At 47.9% G+C, this 26,412-nt stretch overlaps 1 protein-coding gene across 1 annotated transcript in view; it reads left to right on the forward strand.

Moving 5' to 3' along the window:
* DLC1 (DLC1 Rho GTPase activating protein) overlaps nt 1-17,585 on the forward strand; it is a 362,233-nt gene extending 344,648 nt beyond the window's left edge. Inside the window, 10 exon segments of the mRNA XM_014453591.2 lie at nt 1,401-2,830; nt 3,254-3,430; nt 6,475-6,634; nt 6,754-6,952; nt 8,811-9,024; nt 10,798-10,912; nt 12,038-12,256; nt 13,047-13,264; nt 14,193-14,366; nt 15,331-17,585. Coding sequence (XP_014309077.1) covers nt 1,401-2,830; nt 3,254-3,430; nt 6,475-6,634; nt 6,754-6,952; nt 8,811-9,024; nt 10,798-10,912; nt 12,038-12,256; nt 13,047-13,264; nt 14,193-14,366; nt 15,331-15,451 — 3,027 coding nt within the window. The 3' untranslated portion in view covers nt 15,452-17,585.
* Nucleotides 17,586-26,412: the final 8,827 nt, after the last annotated feature.

The following is a 26,412-nucleotide window of genomic DNA, read 5'->3' on the forward strand; positions in this document are numbered from 1 at the left end:
AACTGAGTCCCATGGTATTTTCTTCTGGGTCTGAAATGTGAGGCCCTTTTATGAGATCTTAGGAGAAGAAGTGGGCGTAGTACTGGGAGTGAGTGTCACAAATTAGAGTAAACAGGAATAAGTTTGGTCAAAGAACATACTTCTGACTGTTCAGAGCGCGCATTTTAATTACCCTGGAGGCCCTGACCTGCAACAAGTTGCCTTCCTGCGGGAGCTAAACCTTCTCAACAAATGGACTGGAACTTCGGTATCCACTGAGCCATGGAGAAGAGCCAACAAGTCCGCATTTAATGCTCTTGACTCATTGTCTGTGAAACGTGAGTCACGTGGCATAAGATAGGCATCGGAATGAATCATACGTGCCTTTGACATTTCTCCTGAAAGGCTCCGATGCAGCAGCTGGGGTTACAGCACAACCCCGAGTCCCCGTAAGTCCAGCGTAATCAGCAAAGATGCTGCTTAGCGTTTGTGAAGGTTGCAATGGCCAGGCCTGGGTATTTGGGAAGCCTGTTAAATGGCCCGGAGCGGGTCTGAGGTTGAAACTTCACAGGACACTTTTGGCATTAGCTCCAGCCCCGCTGTCTGGCGGGGGAGGGAATGGAAAAGACCAGGTTAAGAGTGAACCGGATCGGACTGAAGCGGAAATGCAATGGCTTCCCTTGCCTGGTGTCTCTGTTAGTCTGTTGGGAGAGCTGTGACCTTGTAGGGTGGCTGGAGACTTCAATCACCACTCTTAGTGTTGAAAACCACCTTTTTGCTTGCAAAAGGGAGTATAAACACACACTATCAACAGACGGCAACACTGAAGGCGGAGCAGAGGGAGTCCCACCGGCTGCTGACTCCAGCTCGAAATATTTCGCATGCCTGGGATTTCCACAGACCTTAGAAGGTTCCTGTGAGCAGTGAAAGAACAGCCGATAGCCCCCAGTTTCCATAAAATGACTTATTTCTCTCTTTTTAAAAATATGTTTTTACTGATTTCAGAGAGGAAGGGAAAGGGAGAGAAATAGAAACATCAGTGATGAGAGAGAATCATTGATCGGCTGCCTCCTGCACGCCCCACACTGGGGATTGAGCCCACAATCCCCGCACGTGCCCTGTCCAGGAATCGAACCATGATCCCCTGGTTCATAGGTCGCCGCTCAACCACTGAGCCACGCCAGCTGGGCAAATGACTTTATTTTGTTTCAAACACTTGGTCCGGCTTTTTTCTGTGACATTCTTTACTTTCATAGTTGTTACTTAAAAAAAAAATAATATAAAGATATCGGGGGCGGGGGGGTGTCAACCCTGATGGTCTGTTATAAGCAGCCTCCCGGACTCCTGGACCTCAGCACATGTCCAGCTCCCTGTGGTTTGCCAGTCCAGGGACCAATGGCTTCTTCATTCTATCTTTTCAGAGTGAGGATTCGGACGAGGATGAGCCTTGTGCCATCAGTGGCAAGTGGACTTTCCAGAGAGACAGCAAGAGGTGGTCCCGGCTGGAAGAGTTTGATGTCTTTTCCCCAAAGCAGGACACGGTCCCGGGGTCCCCAGAGGATCCCCACCTGAAGAGCGCCCCGAGCCACGAGAGCATGCTGACGGACTTGAGCGAGCGCCAGGAGGTGGCTTCCGTCCGCAGCCTCAGCAGCACCAGCAGCCTCCCGGCCCATGTGCCCCACGGCGGGGACGCGGCCACACCCCGGACTAACTCGGCCCTCAGCGTCTGCTCCTCCGCCGGCCACTTGGCCGGCAATAACGACGACTCTTTCTGCAGCCTGCCCTCCCCCAAGGAGCTGTCCAGCTTCAGCTTCAGCATGAAGGGCCACGAGAAGACCGCCAAGTCCAAGACGCGCAGCCTGCTGAAGCGCATGGAGAGCCTGAAGCTCAAGGGCTCCCAGCACGGCAAGCACAAGGCGCCCTCCAAGCTGGGGCTGATCATCAGCGGGCCCGTCCTGCAGGAGGGCATGGACGAGGCCAAGCTCAAGCAGCTCAACTGCGTGGAGATCTCCGCGCTCAACGGCAACCACATCAACGTCCCCCTGGTACGAAAGAGGAGCGTCTCCAACTCCACGCAGACCAGCAGCAGCAGCAGCCAGTCCGAGACCAGCAGCGCCGTCAGCACGCCCAGCCCCGTCACCCGGACCCGGAGCCTCAGCGCCTGCAACAAGCGCGTGGGCATGTACCTGGAGGGCTTCGACCCCTTCAGCCAGTCCACGTTCAACAACGTGGTGGAACAGAACTTCAGGAACCGCGAGAGGTACCCCGAGGACACGGTGTTCTACATCCCCGAGGACCACAAGCCCGGCACTTTCCCCAAGGCCCTCTCCAACGGCAACTTCTCTCCCTCGGGGAACAGCAGCTCCGTGAACTGGAGGACGGGCAGCTTCCACGGCCCCGGCCACATCAGCCTGAGGAGGGAGAACAGCAGCGACAGCCCCAAGGAGCTGAAGAGACGCAACTCCTCCAGTTCCATGAGCAGCCGCCTGAGCATCTACGACAACGTGCCGGGCTCCATCCTCTACTCCAGCTCGGGGGACCTGGCCGACCTGGAGAACGAGGACATCTTCCCCGAGCTGGACGACATCCTCTACCACGTGAATGGGATGCAGAGGATCGTCAACCAGTGGTCGGAGAAGTTCTCGGACGAGGGAGACTCGGACTCGGCCCTGGACTCCGTCTCTCCGTGCCCGTCCTCTCCCAAACAGATACACCTGGATGTGGACCACGACCGGGCCACGCCCAGCGACCTGGACAGCACGGGCAACTCGCTGAATGAGCCCGAGGAGCCCTCTGACATCCCAGAGCGGAGGGATTCTGGGGTTGGAGCCTCCCTGACAAGGTCCAACAGGTAAGAGCTTTGGTTCCCTCTCCCGGCTGGGGACGGGGAGGCAGAGAGGGTCTGCTTCTGCTTGCGGTGTAGGGGAAATAGGGTAATGTAAGCCTGGCATTCGTAGCCTAAGAAAGAGGCAGACCAGGAAATGCCAACATCCCCGAAAGAATGGATATTGTCTAACGGCTGTGGACTTGCAGTTGGGGAAGTCGAAGTGTAGGTTCTGCGGATGGAGGATGGTGATGGTGGTGCAACAATGTGAAGGTATTGAACCTTCCTGAGCCGTACACTTCAAAAGGGTTAAGATGGTAGGTTCTGTGCTGTTTTCAAAGTTGAGTCCTCTCAGTTGCCCGGACTCGAAGCCGGTGAGCAGCCCGCTGCTGATCGGTGTCTGCCTCTGAAAGCGCTGGGACTCCCTGACTCCCTGCTCTTCTCTCGCAGGCACCGGCTGAGGTGGCACAGTTTCCAGAGCTCTCACCGGCCCAGCTTAAACTCGGTGTCACTGCAGATTAACTGCCAGTCTGTGGCCCAGATGAACCTGCTGCAGAAGTACTCGCTCCTGAAGCTGACGGCCCTGCTGGAGAAGTACACGCCTTCCAACAAGCATGGTTTCAGCTGGTAAGAGTTTAAACTGCTCCGGGAACCTCGACTGAAGATGTTTCACTCAGCTCCTGAGACTGTCCGGACACAGTATATGACAGTCCTATCCCTTTAATATCTTCAGCCAACCGTCCTAATGCAGTCACTCTCTGCCTTGTTGCGGCCACACTTGATGCTACGTAAGCTTTAGGGACTTGCCAGCAGGGTTGGTTGGTTGAGTGTTCAGCTCTCCTGGTGACAGATTGCCAGTTGATGGGGTGAGAATACATCTCTCCTCCATCGAATTGTGCAGGCCCCCTCCTTCCCAGAGGTGGGAGTAACCCATCGTAGGTAAATATATGTACAGTATCTGATCACATTTTGGAAAGAAGGAAGGGAAAATGTAGTTTAAAAATATTTTCATTGATTTCAGAGAGGAAGGGGAAAGGAGAAAGATAGAAACATCAATGATGAGAGAGAATCATTGATCAGCTGCCTCTTGCCCACCCCCAAGTGGGAATCGAGCCTGCAACCTGGGCGTGTGCCCTGTCTGGGAATCGAACCGTGACCTCCTGTTCATGGGTCGACGCTTAACCACTGACCCACACAGGCCCAGCGGAAAAATGCAGTTTAGATGTTGCTGTGAGACTGACTTTAAAATGCTTGCTGTATACTGCTTGGCTTTATAACTCTATTGTATGCTTCTAGAAAGCATTTTTGATGTGACTGTTCACAGCATCACTCAAAAATCTGCCTGTGCTAAAGATTTTCTGTCTTTTCCAACAAATACTCTCACATGGTGATTCATAAATCTAAAATATTACAGAGTAAAATATATGTGAAGATAAAATTTATCACCTGAACGATCCATAATTACGTGTGAAAATATTGCCCCTCATGTATATAACAGTTGGGCCGGATGGGACATGGATATGACCTAATACCTACATCTTAATTTTTTTACTCTCCGTGCAAAACAGAGACATGTCCCTAGATTGACATCCCAGCGCATTCCACAGTGTCAGCTGGGTATTCGTAAGTGTTCTCCCTAATCTGCGTGTTTGCTATCCAATTGCACAACTACTGTTTTTGCTGAAAGCCAGCAGCAGCCCGTCTCATTGGGAGGGCTGTTGCGAGGCGGAGTTGCCCGCGAGTCAGCGGAGCAGCGTAACCGGCTCCCCCTCCCAGGACTCGTAGTGAGTTTAACTTCGGCATCAAAGCTCCTCCTGTTCAAAGGCTGTTATTATGGGAGCCTTGCTAAATACAGGAGTTGTTTGTTCTGAATGACAGAAATAAGTATTGACCGGTTTATCCCCACATGCTTCAGATTCTCGGCGGAGAGCGTAATGTGTTCCCTGCACATTCCGCTGCCCGGCTTCGGGCCCCCGACAAAGCCAGTATTATGCACGCTCCTAGCCGTGATACCGTATACTTAACTGTATGGAAATACAAATTTGGCCCTGCGTCTCGGCTTCACCTCCCCTGCGGCTATAAACAGGGCCGTGTTGTGGCTGTTGGTAAGCACCCAGAAGTCGAGGCCGCGCGTCTCCTGCCCTGTTCCTCTGGGCGGAGAGTCATGTTTCCCCGCTGGCTATTTAAAACTGCATATTTCACATTCTCGCTTCTGAGTTGTCCACCCCCTTCCCACCAAACCCTCAAGAATCTGAAAGTCCATAACACTTCTTGGAGTTCTGGTCAGTTTTTCCAGTGAGTCAAGACCAAATGTAAAAGCCTCGCATTGTGGGATCCACGGAGCAGGGAGAAATTCGACACAAAATTCTTTTCCTGTTAGTCCTGGCCCTTTCTTGTCTCATTCACAGAGGTCGTTTGTAGAGCTCAACAGCGTTAAAGGCGTGACACTGGTTTCCTGCTGTTGCAGATACTGCGGGGCGGACCTGCTTTCAGGATTCCAGGGAGCGGGGACTAGGCCACAAAACCCTCCTTGTTCTTTTCCATCTTCCTTAGGCACCTGAAGATGTGATGTCCTCCAGCTCAGCAGCTGGACAGTGGTTTTGACGTCAGGTCATTAGCGTGGCCCCATTGTTGAGCTCTGGAGTTGGTGCCCTTGTGTTTGACCAGCATCGTGTATTTGCTGTTTCTGTCATCCAGCCTTACCTGATCCTTCTTTTTTCTTTCTTTTTATTTTATTTTATTGATTTCAGAGATGAAGAAAGAGGGAGAGAGAGATAGAAACATCGATGATGAGAGAGAATCATTGATCGGCTGCCTCCCGCACGCCCCACACACAGGATCGAGCCACCTGGGCATGTGCCCTGACGGAATCGAACCGAGACCTCCTGGTTCATGGGTCGACGCTCAACCACTGAGCCACACCAGCTGGGCCGACCCTTTTTACCCTAAACACTTTGGTTCTCATCAGGCACTTAGAAATTATTCTTGTCCATTGTCACAACAAAGGGGAACTTGTTTTTCAAACTCTGTCAGGAGGCACCTAAGTAGGGTCTTGCACGGTGTCTTCTGCTTCTGTTTCTTCCTGTGCCACCATTTTCTAAGGGAGCCCGTCAGTTCCCTTAAGGATGTCAGTGCGCCCCTGGCCAGGTAGCTCCGTTGGTTAGAGCATCATCCCAATATACCAAGATTACGGGTTCGATCCCCAGTCAGGGCACATACAAGAATCAGCCAATGAATGCATAAATAAGTAGAACCATAAATCTCTCTCTTCCTCCCTCTCTCTAAAAAAAAAATCAATTAAAAACAATAATATAGACCCGATTCTCAGGGTTCCCAGTGGAAGGAGACTCCCCAGCTGAGGAGGGTGACTGGCCTCACAGCCCCCACTCCTGGGAGACCTCCAACAGCACCTCCAGTGGAAGTGTCTGGGATGGCGGAAATGTTCTAAATTTGCACAGTCCAGTAGGGTCGCTGCTGGCCACAAAGGGCTAGTGAGTGCTTGAAATGTGGCTAGTACAACTGAGGACCTGATTTTCTAATTTTATTTCATTTACGTTTAAATAGCCACCTTCATGGCACCGCTCTAGGGCCCACAGGGTTTACCTGCGGAGATGGACAAGAGTAGGCAGACAAGTAAACATCTCACCTCCCCACCAATGTTCTTTAAATAGGGCTGTGCCCAAGTTCATGAAAAGGATCAAGGTTCCAGACTACAAGGACCGGAATGTGTTTGGCGTCCCTCTGACCGTCAACGTGCAGCGCTCGGGTCAGCCCCTGCCCCAGAGCATTCAGCAGGCCATGCGCTACCTTCGCAACCATTGTTTGGATCAGGTGAGAGCCGCGGCTGCAGGTCTCCCATGACCATGGGAGCTCAGGTGCATGCTCCTCTTTCGAGTTCTGTAGTGAAGATGTTGCTTTCATCTCGACACGTAATGGTTTTCTTCCAACAGGTTGGGCTCTTCAGAAAATCGGGTGTTAAATCCCGGATCCAGGCCCTGCGCCAGATGAATGAAAGTGCCATCGATTGTGTCAACTACGAGGGGCAGTCTGCTTATGACGTGGCTGACATGTTGAAGCAGTATTTTCGAGATCTTCCGGAGCCACTAATGACGAACAAACTCTCGGAAACCTTCCTGCAGATCTACCAATGTAAGTTGTTCTTGGATCTTAACCCTGTTGGAGGTGCGAAGAAATGGAAGCAACTGAAACCTCTAGCTTCCTGTTTTTTAAAAAAGAGAAACCATAAGTCCAGATTTTTTATGCATTCTCTGAGTTTTTAAAAAATATTTTATTGATTTTTTTAGAGGGAGAGGAGAGGGAGATAGAAACATCAATGATGAGAGAGAATCATTGATCAGCTGCCTCCTGCACACACCCTCATAGGGGATCGAGCCTGCAACTTGGGCATGTGCCCTGACCCAGAATCGAACTGGTGGGCTCTTGGTTCCTGGTTTGATGCTCAGCGGCTGAGCTACACCAGCCGGGCACCCCTGGCTTCCTTTGATGTCGTTCTTTTGGACCCACCGGATGGCCTCTTGGAAATACACGTCATCAATTTCTTCCTTGCCTCCTCGTTTGTGGAGAGGGTTTCTGTAGACCTACGGAATGCAAAAAATAAGTTTCCCTTGTCATCATTCTCTCATTGCTGACGCAATTGTCCATTTTTACCTTCTGATCCTGGAGCTCAGTCTTTCATTAGTTTCTAGAACAAGGTTATCTAAGAAGCTTAAAAAGACAGGTACCAAGATCTCTCTCTCCACCTTCCGTATGGAAATTTCAGTTGCTTCCCATCCCTCCAGCAGGACCTGTTGTGTTTAAAATTTCACAGGTGTCTGTGTGTTTTATCTTGATGTTCAATGCATAAATAATCTTTTGCTGTTCTTCTTCTCGGCTTCTGCCAGCAATACTTGGGAAAACAATACCCATGCCCCTCTCACTTTTAAGTAAAGCTTAAAGCAAACAGTTACCTAAATTAATGATGAAGAATCGGGATTATAGCTTTTGCAGCTTTGTGTTTTTCTTGGCTCAGTGTCGTAGCACAGCGATGTAATTTGAAAGCAGCTCCTCTTCGTGTTCCCATCGTCTTCAGCTGGCGCATTGGACTCTATTTTATGAGAAATGGAGCTGGTCTGGATTATTTCATTATTTGTTTCATCCTTTCAGATTTTATGAAAACACAGGTCACATTTTCCCCACCAAGGTATTTGTTATGTATTGTAACCATGGAGCTGTTTAATCAGTGTGTCCTATGGCGCTGCGTTTGAGTGACTTGGTTTTTCCACCACATGCCTTTTTAAAAGGAAGGTTTGCCTGGAAAAGGAGACCTGAAGGTTGGGTCCAGCATTTTCTACATGTGTATTAGTTTATGGGCCTCGTTCTCAAGCGTGTGTTTTTATAACAGCCTCTCAGTAGGCTTTCTAAAGCTGAAAGAAATCGCTGGTCGGATATGTCTGTCGTTTAAATTGACTGAATATTTGAGCAGCTTCCTTTTCCCACTTCAGGAATGAGCAGCTCAGTCAAAAGTGTGCGAGTCCCCGGAGATACCGAACATTTTATAGGAAAGACGAAGAAACCTCAGTTCTTACCCTGGGACACATACCTTAGATATGATGTTTCATGGACGCTGAACGAAAGTATCAGCGCATCTTATTTTCAGAAATTGAGAATGGTAAATTAGGGATTTCTAAGAAGTACTTAGAAAGAAAAAGTGTTCTGTAAACTGAACAAACAGGCCTCGTCGGGAGCTGAACTCGGAGGTGGGCTTAGGAGTCTGTTGGCATTGTGGGTGTTTAAAATATCTCACCTCCTCCACGGGCAGGAAATACCTGAGGGTAGTGACGCTGGAGCAGCCCTAATTTCTTCCATATTAACCTCGAGTACACTCTCGGCAAGTGCTTGTTCAGGGCTGGCTGGGGCCTTTGATGCCGATGTGTTTGCTTTGGGACATTTCCTTGCGATGTACGTGGAAAATCACTGAGCTGATGGGGAAAATGCTGGTGTTGTGCAGATGTGCCCAAGGACCAGCGCCTCCAGGCCATCAAGGCCGCCATTATGCTGCTGCCGGACGAGAACCGGGAGGTGCTGCAGACGCTCCTCTACTTCCTGAGTGACGTCACGGCAGCTGTGAAGGAGAACCAGATGACGCCCACCAACCTGGCCGTGTGCCTGGCGCCTTCGCTCTTCCACCTCAATACCCTGAAGAGAGAGAATTCTTCCCCAAGGTAGGGGCCGCATGCGTCATGCTTTCCTTCGAGGGTTGTTCCCCTGTTCTCCTGGGATTCATACCTAAGTCAAGCAAATAGGAGTTGGATCTTCCCCATTCACAGCCCACGTGACCCTCCTGTCTTCTTAGCCCTGGGCTTGTGACACTCTAGTTATGTTGGGCCTGGGCACTCTAGTTATAGGGGAGAGGGAGTAGGATTCATGCTTCAGCATGGGGGTGTTCACCCAGTGTCCCCCCGAGCCCTCTGTGACATTGTCATCACGTTCTGCCAGCAGAGAGTCACAGATTTACTGACCTAAACATCTGTGTGGGCCAGGGGAGCCCAGCTCCTGGCCTGGGCCGGCAATTGAAAGGAAGTAGGCAGATCTAAGAGAACTGAGCGTAAGGTGGAGCCTGCAAGTTAAGGTCAAGCCCATGACTTGCGGAGTTTCTCCTTCGATGTCTGCAAGGTGGGAGTGGAGTGGCTATAGAAGAAGCCGGAGAATCTAGAAAGTAACAAAGGCTGATGTTTGCTCAGCACTTACTCCGTCCCAGTCACGAGACTGCACCCTTGACATTCATAAAATTCTCACTTGACCCGCAGAACAATCGCAGGAGGTGAGGATGATAACGTTGGTATCCATTTCACATCAGAGGAAAGTGAGGCTGCAGGGAGGGCCAGCTGAGGGAGTAGCTGGCCCGTGCCTGAAATGAAGAAGTGCAGAGCCAGTTGGAGCATCTGACTTCTGAGAATATTTCTCATAAAGGCCTCATGGGGGGGAGGGAGGGAGGACAGTCACTAACTGGCCTTCCCCGGGCCAGATCCATCCCGCTGATCCCATTCCTTCAGCTCTGGGGGACGGCCACAGACATTTCTGAGCTAGAAGCGAGGGCCTTGTGCTCACTGAAGTAGCTTTGCTTCTGCAAGCCAGGCAGTGCTTAAAGATCCTTGAATTACTTCTGGCTGTTGACTAGCGTTCCAGCTTTTTTTTTTTTTAAATCTTTATTGTTGAAAGTATTACATATGTCCCCCTTTTTCCCACCATTGACACCCTCCAGCCCACACCCCGCCCCTCCAGCGTTCCAGCTTTAATGGGATAGAGAACAGAGATGGGCAGCAGAGAGAGATCAGATAAGATTAAAGCAAACCCTTTAGGAAACAATGGATTTCCCCTCACCTTCGGGAGGGGTCCTGTTTATCTCGACTGAGAAGAATAGGGACTTTACCCCAGTGTCCGGCACCTCCCACCCACACCCTTCTTAGCTGCCTCTCTCCCTCCCCAGCACACATCCAGAGACCGGCAAGCTCCCCTATGTAAATAGGAACCTACTTAATGTGCTGGCTTTAAAGAGCCTAGATATCATTGAAAACAGTCTCTTTGATGGGGTGTGTGTGTGTGTGTTGTTGATAAAACTGAAAAATTCTAGTGACCAAAGTAAAGCTCCCTTGGGCGGGGTGGGTGGGAAGAGAGATTAACCAAAGAACTTCTATGCATATATGCATAACCCATGGACACAGATAATAGTGTGGTGAAGGCCTGGGGTAGGGGGTGGGGGGTGAAGAGAAAGGAGGCAGGTGCCAGCCAGAAGGGGTCAGTAGGGAAAAAAGAGAACATCTATAATACTTTGAACAATAAAGATAAATTTTTAAAAATAATAAAGTTCTCTTGAACCCTTTAGTGACAGGTAGGCTCCAGTGAGCTGTTTCTCTCCTTTGGGTTTCCTCAACGTACACATTGATTTAAAAATATGTAAATATTTGACTCTTTCCCCTCCTATTTCTTCTGCCTAGGGTGATGCAAAGAAAACAGAGTTTGGGCAAACCAGATCAGAAAGATTTGAATGAAAACCTCGCTGCCACGCAAGGGCTGGCCCATATGATTGCGGAGTGCAAGAAGCTTTTCCAGGTAAGGATTTGGGGGATCTTGTTGGTTAAGGATAACCTGGGTAGGGACGAAATTGTAGGTGCAATACTTGGTCACATCTCACCAAAAGATCCCTTCCCCAGTTGGAGAGTATATACAGAACCCAACAGTGCCTTACTATCTATATTATAACGTAAGCTAAGTAGAGTTAGTAGGCTTAATGAAATGCCCACCTCCATACCCCCTATAAAAGCAACAAACTACGTGCAGTAAGTACTGTATCTGAGACACGTGCCTTCATCCACGTAAGCCCTGATTCAGTCACTTACCTGCTACGTGACTTCTCAGGTACCTTACACTAGAATAAGGTATCCGTAGCCTCGTGATACCGCGTGAGGTGGGCAGGGACATCCTCCAGCTGTTGGGAACAGGGATTGGACTGCCTGCACCACCTTGAGGACCCAGCCTTATTTCTGCCCTGTCCCTTCACTGCTGGGCAACGAGAGTGTGCACAGGCGGATCAACCTCCTTTTTTAAAAAAAATATATTTTTATTAATTTCAGAGAGGAAGGAAGAGGGGGAGAGAGATATAGGGTGTCCCAAAATTCGTGCAAGATTTGAATTTTGCGTGAGCATTAACAACAACAACAAAAAATAAAAGCCTAATTTCACTTGGTTTATTGAATCAGATTCTAATATCTGTTGCCCTTTGATTTCAATCCCTTCAATTTGATAAGCATTACCAAGTACCAATTATGGCCCAGGAGCAGAGACAATGAAGACCAATGAAGACCACGGCTTTGTGTTTGTGCCAGCAAAGCCGTGGAGGCCATTTACCCGATGTGCTATTCCATACATAACCCTATACTGTATACTTTATGAATCAATAAAAAATTTACAATTTTTAATTATAAACCTGTGTTTTCTATCAAAATTACTTCTTGCGTGAATTTTGGGACACCCTATAGAAACATCAATAATGAGAGAGAATCAACTATTGGCTGCCTTCTACACACCCCCTACTGGGGATCAGGCCCACAACCTGGGCATGTGCCCTTGACCGGAATCGAACCCAGGACCCCTCAGTCCACAGGCCGAGGCTCTATCCACTGAGCCAAACCGGCCAGGGCATCTCCCAACCTCCTTTTGGTCTCGTGTTCCTCACAGGTTCCTGAGGAAATGAGCCGATGTCGCAATTCCTACACCGAGCAAGAGCTGAAGCCTCTCACTCTCGAAGCTTTGGGACGCCTCTGTGCCGATGAGTCCGCTGACTACCAGCACTTCCTGCAGGACTGCGTGGACAGCCTGTTTAAAGAGGTCAAAGAGAAGTTCAAAGGCTGGGTCAGCTGCTCCACGTCTGAGCAGGCCGAGCTGTCCTATAAGAAGGTAGGTCATCCCTCTGTCGTCCACCAGTTGAGTTCCAGGGGTCAGGGCTTGGGTTCCTTAGAGACGAGACCCTGTTACCCACACATCTCTGCGTGGGGATCTGGCACCCATTCCCTCTCCTGCAGAGCTGGGCGGCCAAGGGATTCAGATCCCCAGGTAAGAGCAGAAACCAGCCGGGTGAGGAATACTTGTCAGAGGAATCAAACAGCCAATGCAATCCTGCTTCCACGGAATCACACCAGAGTGCCCTGGAGTGTTTAACTAGTGGTGTTGGGCTTAGGCCTTGTAGAACCGGCTTGGGTTTTTCCATAATTTGATCAGAACCCCCTTGCACACGCCACTCCACTCTTGGCCCTTTAAAGAGCAGAGAGCTCTCAGGGGAGACATTGACTTGTTGGGACTGCACGCCTGTGAGGGCGGGCACATGGTGGGTGGCTTAGCAGGGTAGGCCCACCACAGGTATTTGTTGACACTGTCCTCCATCACCTTGAAAAGAAATAACCAGGAGGGCAGTCCGGATAGCCATGCAGGCTTGGGGTGCAAATAAAGGATCCGACTTGATTCCATTGACCCTGACATGGGTCCCAGGGGAACATGGGACAGTTTGAACCTGAAGTGACACCAGCCGTTTTGTTCACTTCTGGCCTAACCCTCGGGGGTGGCAGCCTGTTAAAGCCATAGGTGATCATTAGCCTCCAAACAGATGACCGTGTATTGGGCTAGCAAGTTGCCTTCCAAGTCTGGGTGTGTGCGAATTGTCTTAGCCCTGAAAGGTGCATCCTCTCTGCAGGTGAGTGAAGGACCCCCTCTGAGGCTTTGGCGGTCGACCATCGAAGTCCCTGCGATGCCCGAGGAAGTCTTGAAGCGCCTCCTTAAAGAGCAGCATCTCTGGGATGTAGACCTGTTGGATTCAAAAGTGATCGAAATCCTGGACAGTCAGACTGAAATTTACCAGTACGTTCAGAACAGTATGGCACCCCATCCTGCTCGGGACTACGTCGTTTTGAGGTGAGAGCTTCTGAATTGATCATTTAGTTTTAATGTTTTTAATTGATTTCAGAGAGAGGAATGGAGAGGAAGAGAGAGATAGAAACATCAATGATGAGGGAGAATCATCGATCGGCTGCCTCCTGCTGAGGATAGAGCCCGCAACCTGGGCGTTGTGCCCTGACCGGGAATTGAACCGTGACCTCCTAGTTCATGGGTCGATGCTCAACCACTGAGCCACACCGGCAGGGCCCAAATTGATGACTGTGGCCAGGATGAGCCTGCAGGTCACTGAATAGTCTAATATGGTAAAATTGCTTCCATTAGAACATATGCCTCCATAAAATGCAAATATGAAAAATATATCTAATTTTATTCCAGTAGTGTGTTCATCCCTGAAATGGCTCAGACTCTTTGGGAATTGAGCTCAAAACGTCCTGGTGGCAGATTCTTCCCCCTTTTAGGATAGATGTTCTCGTTAGAAGTAGCTGACGGATGCATAAGCCAGGAAACAACATTCAGGTTCCCAGGGGGTTACGGTTGAGGCTGGTTTATATCGAATTCATCATTCTCTGGAGACATGATGGAAAGAGGAATTCCAAGAATCTTTGAGGAACTGTCACATCATTAGTCCAGAACTTTTCTGACAGAGCAGCGTTCATTCGGATGCTTACGCTCTCAGACAGCTGTGGAACGTAACAATGGTTTTCGGTCGCACTTCAGATTGGTTCTCTTTGAAAGAGCTGGCTGTGTGAGCAGGTACACCTCCTGGAGATGTGGCTCTGGACAGAGCTCGTTCAGGAGTCCTTGCACACGAGTTCAGGATGCCGTTCACGCAGGGCGGGGTCACACAGCACGGCCACCGAGCTGTCCTTCAGTGTCTCTGAGAGTGTAGTCCCATTTGGCTTCCAGGAAGTTTTATTTTTTCCCTCTGGTTTTGTCTCGACAGGACATGGAGGACGAACTTACCCAAGGGGGCATGTGCCCTTTTACTCACATCCGTGGATCACGACCGGGCCCCCGTGGTGGGGGTGAGGGTCAATGTGCTCCTGTCCCGGTATCTGATCGAACCCTGCGGGTCAGGGAAATCCAAACTCACCTACATGTGCAGAGCTGACTTAAGGTATGTTCTGCCTCTGATTTTTTCGACATGGTGAGGGTCACGGGGAAGACAGACTTTTTGCCTGGTGCAGAGAATGGCTTAAATGAGTACGTGTTGCATCTTGGTTACTCCAGGAAGAGTGGTGCTGAAGTAACACGTTCGTGTTTCTTGGCCTTTGGGTACCACGGCCTACTTTTGATCCTTTAGAAAATGTGGTGCTAACGTAATGTGGATACGGAGGTTCTGCCATGAATGTAAAGCCACAGGAAATGCGAGTTTGAACGAGCAAGCAGGGTTTTCTCATTTTATAGTCAAGGGTGTCTGAATCATGTGACATGCCCTTTTAGTAATTCATTGGGCCTACATATTCTTTGCTATAGATCAATGTGTATTAGTATCAGAAAAGTAGTGCCATGCAGCCTTATGCAAACTCTGTCCACAGTGGCTCTCAGGTTACATAAAGTCTCATTGGAAATCTTTACATCTCAGCACTTCTGCAGGCACCCGTGTGCTCTGTTTTTGTTAACATGCCGCAGCTTTCCCTAAACCAACGGTTCTCAACCTGTGGGTCTCGACCCCTTTGGGGGTCGAACGACCCTTTCACAGGGGTCGCCTAAGACCATCGGAAAACACATATATAATTACATATTGTTTTTGTGATTAATCACTATGCTTTAATTATGTTCAATTTGTAACAATGAAATTGGGGGTCACCACAACATGAGGAACTGTATTAAAGGGTTGCGGCATTAGGAAGGTTGAGAGCCACTGCCCTAAACAGTTTTACTCAATCTGTAGTTTCTTGAGACACTTCGAGTTCCAAGTGTGTGGTGGAGAGGCCAGGAGATTGCCCTGGAACAGTAAGAGCAACCTGTACTTGCACATGTTGCTGAGCAGGGAATGGAAGTATAGTATTTGCAAGTCCCTTTGGCTGGTCTCGGGGCTTTCCAGCTGGAATAATTGGCCTGCTTTTCCTCTGTCCCAGGGGCCACATGCCAGAGTGGTACACGAAATCTTTTGGACATTTGTGTGCAGCCGAAGTCGTAAAAATCCGAGACTCTTTCTGTCACCAGAACACTGAAAGCAAAGACACTAAATCCAGGTGATCACCGAGGCAGAGCCGCCGTGTCCACCTTCCCACCTTCCGGGCGTTCGTTTCCAGAGCCCTTGCCAGTGCTCGGGAGCACGGGTCCTGCGTCTAATCCTGAAACAAAACTGCAAGTTGGAGCATAGGAATCGACTGTAGTGATTTGATACATTTTCAAAGCTGCTTCCCGTTGGTTTAAGGTCTGTGTTACAGATCTTGACTGGAATATATAAGACTGCAAAGAAAAAAAATGTATTCTTATGCGAATTGCTTCTGAGAAGCAACACTATAAATACATTACAGAAGATAATGAAGATACTTCATTCTCTTGTGATATTGGTGTATGTGTCCCTATGTCCTTGTGTTTGCAGCGTGTTGAGGGGCTGGCGTATCCACTGGAATAGTTGGTACTCTACGACAGGTTTTCTCACTGAGAGGAGCAGAGAAAGGTTTGCACAGAGGCGTGTGTGTATGTTTGTTTGTTGCTGGTTGCATGGCACAGATGTGTAGGTTGGGACGCCGCAGTGTCTGGCACACTGAGATGCCTCCAGAAGGATATTGATGCGTCAGGTGCAGTTTAACCTGGAATATCTGACTACCCATGGATCCATCCAGAAATTTAAAAGGGAACTCTTTTATTTTGAGGGGTCAGACAGCCCACCCTTGTCTATTTTTTTTTTCCTGAGTTATATTAAACAGACTCCTCTATCCACTTCTTCTTTACCTGGAAAGTGACTGTAGTGAATTTACTCTGATCTCCCATTTCACACACCGTTTCTCTCTAGACCTGATTGCAAAAGTTGTTTGTAGGTTGTTATTAACAGCATTTTCAAAAGCTGAACAGGTTTATTAATTTAATTTGCCCTTAACAGCAAATAGATTTTCTGGCTTTTTTTTTCCTTTGCTTTTTCTACATTTTCTTTTTTTTTCCCCTTTATAATGATGTCCTTGGAATTTATTTTCATGATAATGGCAAACAGGTATCACAGTAAAAAACAAAACAGCAGCACAGTTTTGGAAGGGTGGTCTTTATACAGGTTTTACTGTAATGGTAAAGGTCGACTTCAGAGACAGTATTAGTGAATTTATTTAGTATGGATCGAAGTGAATAATGTATGAATGAGAGTTGTAAGAAGGATTTTTATTTTGTTATAATGTAGTTACCATTGTCAGTGTTATTTCCAAGGTTCTTTGAAGAATTGGTGGGGACAGATTAGAGTGTTAAAATTTGAGTATTTTGGATATCAGTGTTTTTCATGAAGATATACTTGTATATTCCATTTGAATGGCTTTCAGATTTGTAAGATTGTATGTTGTATATACCATTCTATTAAGACACATGTACACATGTCCACTGTGCTTTCAAACATAGATTAAGCATGATAAAGATTATTATTTAAAATATACTTGTATTTATACCTCAGATATTCTTTTGGGTTTTGTACCTCAAGGCTTTTTTTTTTCCTAATGTAAATACACTTACATGAATACAGTCTAAGAGAAAAAATAAATAAAAGAAGAGGTTTATAATGTGCTCTGTATCTGTACAGAATATAATCGATAAGTGCACTATTAAATGTTTAAGGGAAAAGTCTGGCCTGCTCTCCTCTGCAATGCAGCTTCCTCCCTCCCACCCTGAAAACCACAGACTGCAAGGCACATCGTTCTAGCACCAGCCACAGCGAAAGCATGGAGTTGCTGAAGGAAAAGCCGGACTGCAAATCATTCCAAGGCCAAACCGCAGCTGAGCCACTCGCTAGCCCACAGGGAAGCCTGGAGATGCTCTCTGAAGGCTGTTAGGAAATGATGCTGAGAAAGTTATGGGAAAGCACAACAGCTACGGAAAGATGCTCCTCAGCAAAGCCAAGGTCACTGTTCATCCCACCCAAGGTCTCTCCCACGGTTTGGCTCCCCTGTTGAGAGGATGTCTTCCACGTTTGACAAGAGGAGATCCCAAAGGGTGTGGACATTTGCAAGAACTCTGCTTACGTCGCCTAGAGTGCTATCGCCACAACTGACTAATTGTGACTAATGGCCTAGATTGTAAGGTCTCTGAGGGCAGGGCTCTCCTGCACATCTCTGTACTCCCCTGCAGCAGCTTTCAGTGTTTGTACTTGTAGGCACCTAATAAATGGATTATTTGCTAAATGGGATTGGTTGAACTCGCTTGTTACTTGAAAAGGAAGAGAACCGAGGATGCTACCTGTCTTAAGCCCTCACTTGGGCTCATCACTGCCCATTTTGAGATTAAAGAGAGTGGACATTGTTAAACCATATGGGATCTTAAAAGTTTAAACTAGCAAAGATGCATAGATAACCGAATATAGATGCTACGGAGACTGATTTTTTAAATTTGAGTTTCTTTGAGATGGAATTTTTAGCCTACTGCATTTCCCAGATACAATGTGATACTGATCTTAGAAGAGGTTTGACAAATATTCACTTTGGGCATAGAAAAGAAGACAAACCCAACTTTATTGTAAGTTTTTAATTTTTTTTTTTTTTTTACTGACTTTTTACAGAGAGGAAGGGAATGGGATAGAGAGTTAGAAACATCGATGAGAGAAAGACATCGACCAGCTGCCTCCTGCACACGCCCCACCGGGGATGTACCCGCAACCAAGGTACATGCCCTTGACTGGAATCGAGCCTGGGACCCTTCAGTCCGCAGGCCGACGCTCTATCCACTGAGCCAAACCAGTTAGGGCTATTGTTAAGTTTTTAAAAGACACACCCAGACTGAAGGCTTTTTAAACTGGCCTCTGCTTTCAGACCTGGTTTCCATGGGGCTATGTAAAATCAAAGTATCTTAGGCCTGAAATACCCAATACTTGAGTTGTTTGGACAGTTCTGAAATGGAGTTTCTAACAGGCGTCATGAGGTTACAGGACATGGCGGTAACCTCATGGCACCCAGGTAGATTACATGACTTTGGTGGCACACCCATTTCCTCACACAAAGCAACTAGTCAACACCTACTGTCTGCCTGACACTGCGCTCAGTGCTGAAGATACGGCTGTACGAAAGACTGCATGGCTCTGCCTTCTCAGAGTTAAAATCTGCCCTCACAGGTACTAAAGTAAAAAATACCACCTAATGAACATTAGGACAGGTTTCTATGTGCTGGGAGGGGTAGCTAAGATCTTAACAAAACTCAAGGTAATTGTTGAAGTATCCTGCCTAGCAATCTATAGGTGAAATTACTTGGACAATTCCAAGAAAATGAAACCTCACAAGTACCCCACGAAGCATAGGCCGTCTCTTCAGTCTAAGGAGAGGATATGGCTCAGAGAAGTAGTGACAATTCAGGGACCCAGAGCTGCCCTGGCCGGTGTGTCTCCCTTAGAGCTTTGCCCCTTCCACCAAAAAAGGTGGCGGTGCGGTTCCGGGTCAGGGCACGTACCCAGGTTGTAGGTTTAATTCCTGGTTGGCTCACGTGCAGGAGGCAACCAATCAATGTCAATGTTTCTCTTCCTGTCTCTCAAATGAATAAAGTGAATTTTTAAAAAAATGAGATTCCAGCCCAGGTCTGCTGCCTCAGACCATTTCCTATTTACTGATCTTTTCCTAATTGGGAAACAAATATCTCATAATAAAAGCCAATCCAGCCCCAGCTGGTTCGGCTCAGTGGATAGAGCGTTGGCCTGCGGACCAAACGGTCCCACGTTTGATTCTGGTCAAGGGCACATGTCTGGGTTGCGGGCTCGATCCCTAGTAGGGGGCATGCAAGAGGGCAATCAGTGATCCTCTTCCATCATTTGCTGGGGTCCAGCCCCAGCAGGTCCAGGGGTTCCCATAGGTGTGGACGGAGTCGGCGATGAAGGAATGACACAGGGGCAGTGTTCAGGTGATCATCATGGCGAGGTTCTCTCTTTATTGTCCTTTTACATCTATATTTATACTATTTGATCCCATAAGCATGCCTCTATAATTACATCATGGTATGTTTTGGGTCACGTTCTAAGGTTATGTCCTCCCAGCCTCCCTGCTTGCCTTCCCTGGGACTGCCCTGTGTCAGTGGGTCTCCAGGGGTATAGGCTTTGGTGCTTTCCCTGGTGGGCAGACCCCTGGGGATGCGGGCCCAACAAGTCCCAAATTTATTGCCAACAGTCTTAGTCCAAGTTCTTCATAAGTAGTACATGGTATTCCGAGCTGGGCTAGGGGGATTTACTGATTTATTCTCTTCCTTAGTCCTGTTAACCCCTAACCTGGGAAACAACCTTTCTCAGGGAGGTGGTCCTGGTTAAAACACATAGTGCTTAAGAGGGGGAGCGAACATATGTCATATACGCCAGGTCCCTTGAAACATAAGCTGTGCAGATGTTTCTTCCCTGCAGCGACTGCGTCAAGCAGCAAGGGTGGATCGGCTTCCAGCAAATTCCCCCATTTTTATTTTTTAAATGACAGCGTGTGTAAATCAGCGGCCACCTCTCGGATTGGGTTGTTTAAGATTCGGAAGAAGATTTGTTTGTGATTTTGCTAACAGGTCAGTCCGAGGCTTAACCTATATCCGCTCCCCACATCTCACCCTATATTTTAAGCTACTATAATGAAAGTTTTTAAGCATCAAGAACAAAAAGCTACCATAATGAAAGTAAAACTTAAGCATCAAGAACAAAACTCTGGCTATTAAAACAATAACAAGACAATGCCAATGCAAAACCCAAAACATTTTTAAACTTAAACATAACATTTTTAAAACTAGTAAGAATAATAAAACAATGACAATGCAAAACAGCAATAAGTGAGTTTCTGCTAAATAAAAGTTTCTTTTGCTGATTTACTCAGAGTCCTCGGACTTGGCTGAGAGAGTAGCTTCCACCTCTTGCTTCTCTACCATCTGCTGGGCCTCAGTTGTTAACTTCTTCAGCGGACCCCAAGTCGGGGTTTGGTTGTCCTCGTTGATCTGGCTAGCGGGCGGCGTTGCTGGCGACGGGCTCCCGGAAGTGTCAGCGCGGTGAATGGCTGGATCAAAGGGTCCATCAGGGCTGTGCTTGATGGTGGTGTCCGCGCCTGTGCCCAGCTGCAGGGACGCAGGCGACGAGTGCGAGCGGACAGGCTGGGCGCCGCCGGAAGAGTCGGTGCTGGACTGGCGCGAGTGCGAGCCGGAGTCAGGCTCCTTGAAGAACGATTCGGGCAGGATCTTCTTCCGCCACGAGCTGGGCTTGGGGTTCATGCCCGAGTTGAAGAGGGCTTCGAGGTCCGTGTCTAGGTCCGGCGCGACATGGATCACTTGCTGCCCGGGCGGCAGGAGCGGATGGGGCTCTGAGGCCGGATTCTTCATCTGAGCGCGCAGCGAAGCCAAGTCTGGGCGACGGGGCAGCCGTCGGGCCTGGGTCGCTCGGGGTGCGTCCTGATCTTGCAGGATTAGAGCCGGAGCCCGGCTGGCAAATCCGGACCGGCCTCGGTACCTGGCAGTCGAGGGGCTTCGGCTTTCACGTCCCCCAAACTGGTCTCAGGCCTCCTCGCTCTTTAAAGAGAAGATCCTATAAGCATGCCTCTATAATCACATCATGGTATGTTTTGGGTCACATTCTACAGTTCCTTGTTTCTTATCTGACCTTAGCCAAAAATCCTGTCTCTATCTAGTTCTGTTGATTTTAATCTTGTCTAGGTTCATCTCTGTGTTCCATTACAAGGGCTATTCCAAGGTCACTGCTCTACTGATCGGCTACAAGTAAGTGACTGAAGGAGCTTATCCTACCCAGTAACGGTTATGTCCTCCTAGCCCCCTGCTTGCCTTCCCTGGGACTGCCCTGTGTCAGTGGGTCTCCAGGGGTATAGGCTTTGGTGCTTTCCCTGGTGGGCAGACCCCTGGGGAGGTGGGCCCAACAAGTCCCAAATTTATTGCCAACAGTCTTAGTCCAAGTTCTTCATAAGTAGTACATGGTATTTCTATAACACTAGGGGGATTTACTGACTTATTCTCTTCCTTAGTCCTGTTAACCCCTAACCTGGGGAAACAACCTTTCTCGGGGAGGTGGTCCTGGTTAAAACACATAGCGCTTAAGAGGGGGAGCGAACATATGTCATATACGCCAGGTCTCTTGAAACATAAGCTGTGCAGATGTTTCTTCCCTGCAGCAACTGCGTCAAGCAGCAAGGGTGGACCGGCTTCCAGCAAATATTGATGTTTCTATCTCTCCCTCTCCCTTCCTCTCTGAAATCAATAAAAAAATAATAATAAATAAGATAAAATAAATAAAAGTCAATCCACATGGCGCAGCATCAGAATCAAGAATTCTAGGGCCCTGACCGGTTTGGCTCAGAGGATAGAGCGTCAGCCTGCGGACTCAAGAGTCCCGGGTTCGATTCCAGTCAAGGGGCATGTACCTTGGTTGCGGACACATCCCCAGTAGGGGGTGTGCAGGAGGCAGCTGATCGATGTTTCTCTCTCATCGATGTTTCTAACTCTCTATCCCTCTCCCTTCCTCTCTGTAAAAAATCAATAAAATATATTTAAAAAAAAAAAAGAATTCTAAGGAAGCCCAGCCAGTGTAGCTCAGTGGTTGAGCATCGACCTATGAACCAGGAGGTGAGGGTGCATGCCCAGGCTGCATGCCCAGGGCTCAATCCCCAGCAGGGGTCATGCAGGAAGCAACTGATCAATGACTCATCATTGATGTTTCTATCTCTCCCTCTACCTTCTTCTTTGAAATAAATAAAAATATGTAAAAAGAATTACAGGGAAATGAAGATCCACAGCAAAATAACACATTAGTTAAAAAACCCAAAGTAATTAAATCATTTGTCATCCCATGGCTGAGAGGCTGAAGGAGAAATTAAGGCAAGATAAATATGAGGCCAAAGTTTTGTTTCAGGTCAATGGTTGACAGAACTTAGAGTTCTGTTTGCAAACTGAATATATGGTTTCAAGTCTATGAAGACCCCACTGAGGCCTCCCTGTGGAACAATAGGACACGACTCTCCCCTCTGCAGCACAGAACAATTAGCTGGGATGTGATTGCAGCCAGGCCCACCCAACCTTGCAAGCTCACATTGCACCATGGGATCTGAGGGCCAGGTACGTGCTGAGAAATGTGTCCTTAGCGACTTTGAGGTGCAAATGTCATAGCACCCCTTACACACATTGGATGCTGTAGTCTACTGTGATACTGTTACACGGGCGGTGCAGTAGGTTTGTTTACACCAGCATCACCACAAACACATGACAAACTGTGCGCCCTGACAGTTGGCTTTTGTGTCTGTGTGTGATGCAGGCTTTGATTTCAAAAGCATCCACTTCAAGGAAGCCTACCTGGAATGCACACACTGCCATCCTCAGGGCTAGACAAAGAGCCAGGCCCCTCCCCCTCCCAGGCTCCTTTGTTTTGGAGACCTTGATTGATAACCGACTATATGGGCTACTTGCTTTTTTCTCTTCCCTGTGCTTTAAAAAAAAAAAAAAAAAAAAAAAAAAAAAAAAAAAAAAAAACCTTTTAAAAATATATATATATCTTTATTTATTTCAGAGGAAGGGAGAGGGAGAGATAGAAACATCAATGATGGGAGAGAGTCATTGATGGGCTGCCTCCTGCACATCCCCTACTGGGGATCGAGCCCACACCCAGGCATGTACCCTTGACCGGAATCAAACCGGGGACCCTTCAGTCCACAGGCCAATGCTCTATCCACTGAGCCAAACCGACTAGGGCTGTGCTTTAAATTCTTGATCTTCTGTTTTAAATTCACCAGTAAAGAGTGAGCCCCTCCCTGCCAACCCTAGGCCCCCAGCCTTGACTCCAATTAAAGCAGGACCCCAGGCTCCCTCCACTCTCACCTCACTGTGTGCCCTCTAGGTGCCTTGTAAGCTCCAGAGCCTGTAAGTAATCAACTTTTTTTCTTTAAAGTCACCTGATCGTTCTTGTGTTCTTGCTGAAGAGCACCTTGCAATGGCAATTAGGACCTCCAGGGTCGGGGGATTGTCACATTGGTTTAGAAGGGGAGATGTCTGTGGGAAGCTCATGGCCCAGGCGAGTGCCCCGGCTATTCTAGCCCATAGCATCACTATAGATCAACTGTAATCACACAGACCTATGACAGCTGTGATACCACTAGGCCAGTGATGGCGAACTTATGACACGCGTGTCAGAGGTGACACGCGAACTCATTTTTTTGGTTGATTTTTCTTTGTTAAATGGCATTTAAATATATAAAATAAATACCAAAAATATAAATCTTTGTTTTACTATGGTTTCAAATATCAAAAAATTTCTATATGTGATACGGCACCAGAGTTAAGTTAGGGTTTTTCAAAATGCTTACACGCTGAGCTCAAAAGGTTTGCCATCACTGCACTAGGCGGTAGATATTTTCAGCTCCATCTTAATCTTGACTGGATCACCGTATAGGCAATTGATCATTTACTGAAACGTCGTCGAATAAAAAGTCTGGACCCTACTACAATGTTGAATGTACTGCTAGGGCTTGGGTGGTTTAAGAGAGGTTGATGTTCAGCACCCTGTGCACTTGCCCTGCACACTTGGCTGAGCACTGAGTTGGTGGAGCAAGGGGGAGATCTAAGCTGGAGGGAAGCCCAGAAGCCTGGCCCCCCTGCCCTGTGCGGAGGAATACACTCACTTCCCTTCCCGCCCTTTCTCTTGTTTAGATAAATGTAGATACACAAATACCATTGTGTTAAAATTGCCTACAGTATTCAGTAAAGGAACCTGCCTTACAGGCTTGGAGCCTCGGTGCAATGGCCTGTGCCATCTGGGTCTGTGTAAGCGCACTCACTCTACGATGTCTTTCTGAGGTGCACGGTTGTACTCGCACACTCTTTAACTTGCAACCCAGCACCAGAACCCGGTCCTATGACTTCCTGCTATACCTCGTTATGCCTTTCCCACCTCAAGAATATCATGAAGGGCAACTGAGGTATCTGCGAAGGCGCTTTGTAAAGGGAAGCCAAACGCTTTACCTCACCTGCCTGTTGAAGCACACGCTAATGATTCCAAAGCAGAAATCCTAAACAATGAGATAATAGCGTGCGTGTCACCTTGGTGTTCCATCAGGATGAAATCTGCCTAAGGAATTTAAATTCCACTTGCCTAAGGAATGCAAATTACAAAAGACCTCAAAGAGGCCGTGGCACAGGAAGCTCAGGTAGGTCCAAGCAGTTCAAATGAATTTGGGCCCATTCCCCAGGGGATGATCAGTCCTTCGGCAGGCAGGGAGTTTGCTAAATCAAGTTGGCAGCTGTAGCCCAGAGTAATTAGCCTTGCTGCATACACAGTTCCCATTAAGAGGAGCCGGTTTGCCTGTCTGGGTCCAAGGCTGTGTTGACTCCTACAGTATAAACACCTCTGCAGAGATTTTCCATCTTATTGGATTATTTTAAAAAGTGAATTGGGGATAGAAATGTTGCTCCTCAAAGGAGAGTTTCATTTCTTTCTTCCCCTTTCTTACTAAGCTACAAAGCAATGGTGGAAGCAAAAGCCTTACTTTGCTTGTGACTCTGAGAATGGCTCTTCTCAACCCTGATGGGTGACTTGTTCCCATAAAAAATAGTCTGATTCACAAAGAAATGGTTTCAAAAGGCTTTGTAGGCTACAGGCCCTTTAGAAATACAAATGTGTTTGGCTCCAGGCTGAGTGGACTTGTTGAGCAACCATTTATTAAGCGTTATCAAGGGCCAGGAACTGGGATATATGTTCTACATACAAATAATATTTAAATTTTCTAGCAGTCCTTTGAAGGAAACCTTTTAGCCTCATTTTATAAGGAAAAGGTTTAAAGAGGTAGGGAGACGTAAACAAATAAAGTAACTATGTAATATTTGCAAAGGAACTCAAGAAACTAGAGCAGCAGCTTACAAGGACATTCTGCCGTGATGGGCCCAGTTCATCTCTGCGCTGCTGGGGCAGCCACCGCCAATGTGGCTCTTGAGCACTTGACATATGGCTGGTGTGACCGAGGGGCTGAATGCTTAATTTTATTCCATTTTTATTAGTTTAAATTGAAAGGGCAAGGGCTACGCCCTCCATCTTGCCCCATATCCTCCATCTTTGGCCAGCCATGTGCTCAGCGGGGCTTCTTCCTGGAAGCCCAAGCCTCTGCTAGCCACACCCAGGATTTCTTTAAACTAACCAATGACAGCCAAGGGAAGTGCGCGCCATGGAGATGACCACATCCTGTGTAACGAGACACCGACTTGCCCCTGGCCAATTGGCAGGGCCCACAGTCCTCTCTCCTCCCCTTACTATAAAACCTCTCTCCTGAGCTCTCTCGCTCTCTCTCTCTCTGCCACTTGGCTTACCGTTGCATTGGTGAGTGTGGTCGGGGAGCCGAACTAGTTCGAATAAAAGACTCTCTGCTTTTGCATCGGACTCAGCTGGCTCCCTGGTATGGTCTAATGGGGATCTTGAAATCTGGGCATAACAAAATTTAAATAGCTACATGTAGCTAGTGGCTACTGTATTCGTACAAGTTTTATTTCAAAGATAGAAGAATATTTCCAAGCAATCAAAATCCTATCTCTTTCCCACCTAAAATCTCTTAAAAAAGAAAGGAAGGAGGGAAGGAAGGAAGGAAGGAAGGAAGGAAGGAAGGAAGGAAGGAAGGAAGGAAGGAAGGAAAGAAGGAAGGAAGGAAATGTTCGCAAAAATCTGATAACTCGCTAACATTCCACCAGCCACATGTGTCCTCCCAGCCTATGGCCAGCCTCTGCAGTTCTTAAGCTCGAGCTGATGAGCTCTTTTCTTTTCTTTGCTGCTAGAGTATGTGTATGTGTCTAAACCAGAGAAAAGGCTGCAACTGACATGAAAGAACGCTTCATAATTCAGAGTATTCCCCTCAGCTTGCTGCAAGCAAAGGGACCTTCACAGATGTTGCTGTTCCCACAACCACAATGGTCCCTTTGTGGTCTGTACCTGTCCCCTCAATTTCCTTGTCCTGGTGCAGGCTTCCTTTCATGTTGGTGAGACTGGCCACTCAGCAGCAGCTATCAGAGCCTTTCACTGATAGTTGGTGGGTTTTTTT

Source organism: Myotis lucifugus, unplaced genomic scaffold, assembly GCF_000147115.1.
Source record: "Myotis lucifugus unplaced genomic scaffold, Myoluc2.0 scaffold_26, whole genome shotgun sequence".
NCBI classification, from domain to species: Eukaryota; Metazoa; Chordata; class Mammalia; order Chiroptera; family Vespertilionidae; genus Myotis; species Myotis lucifugus.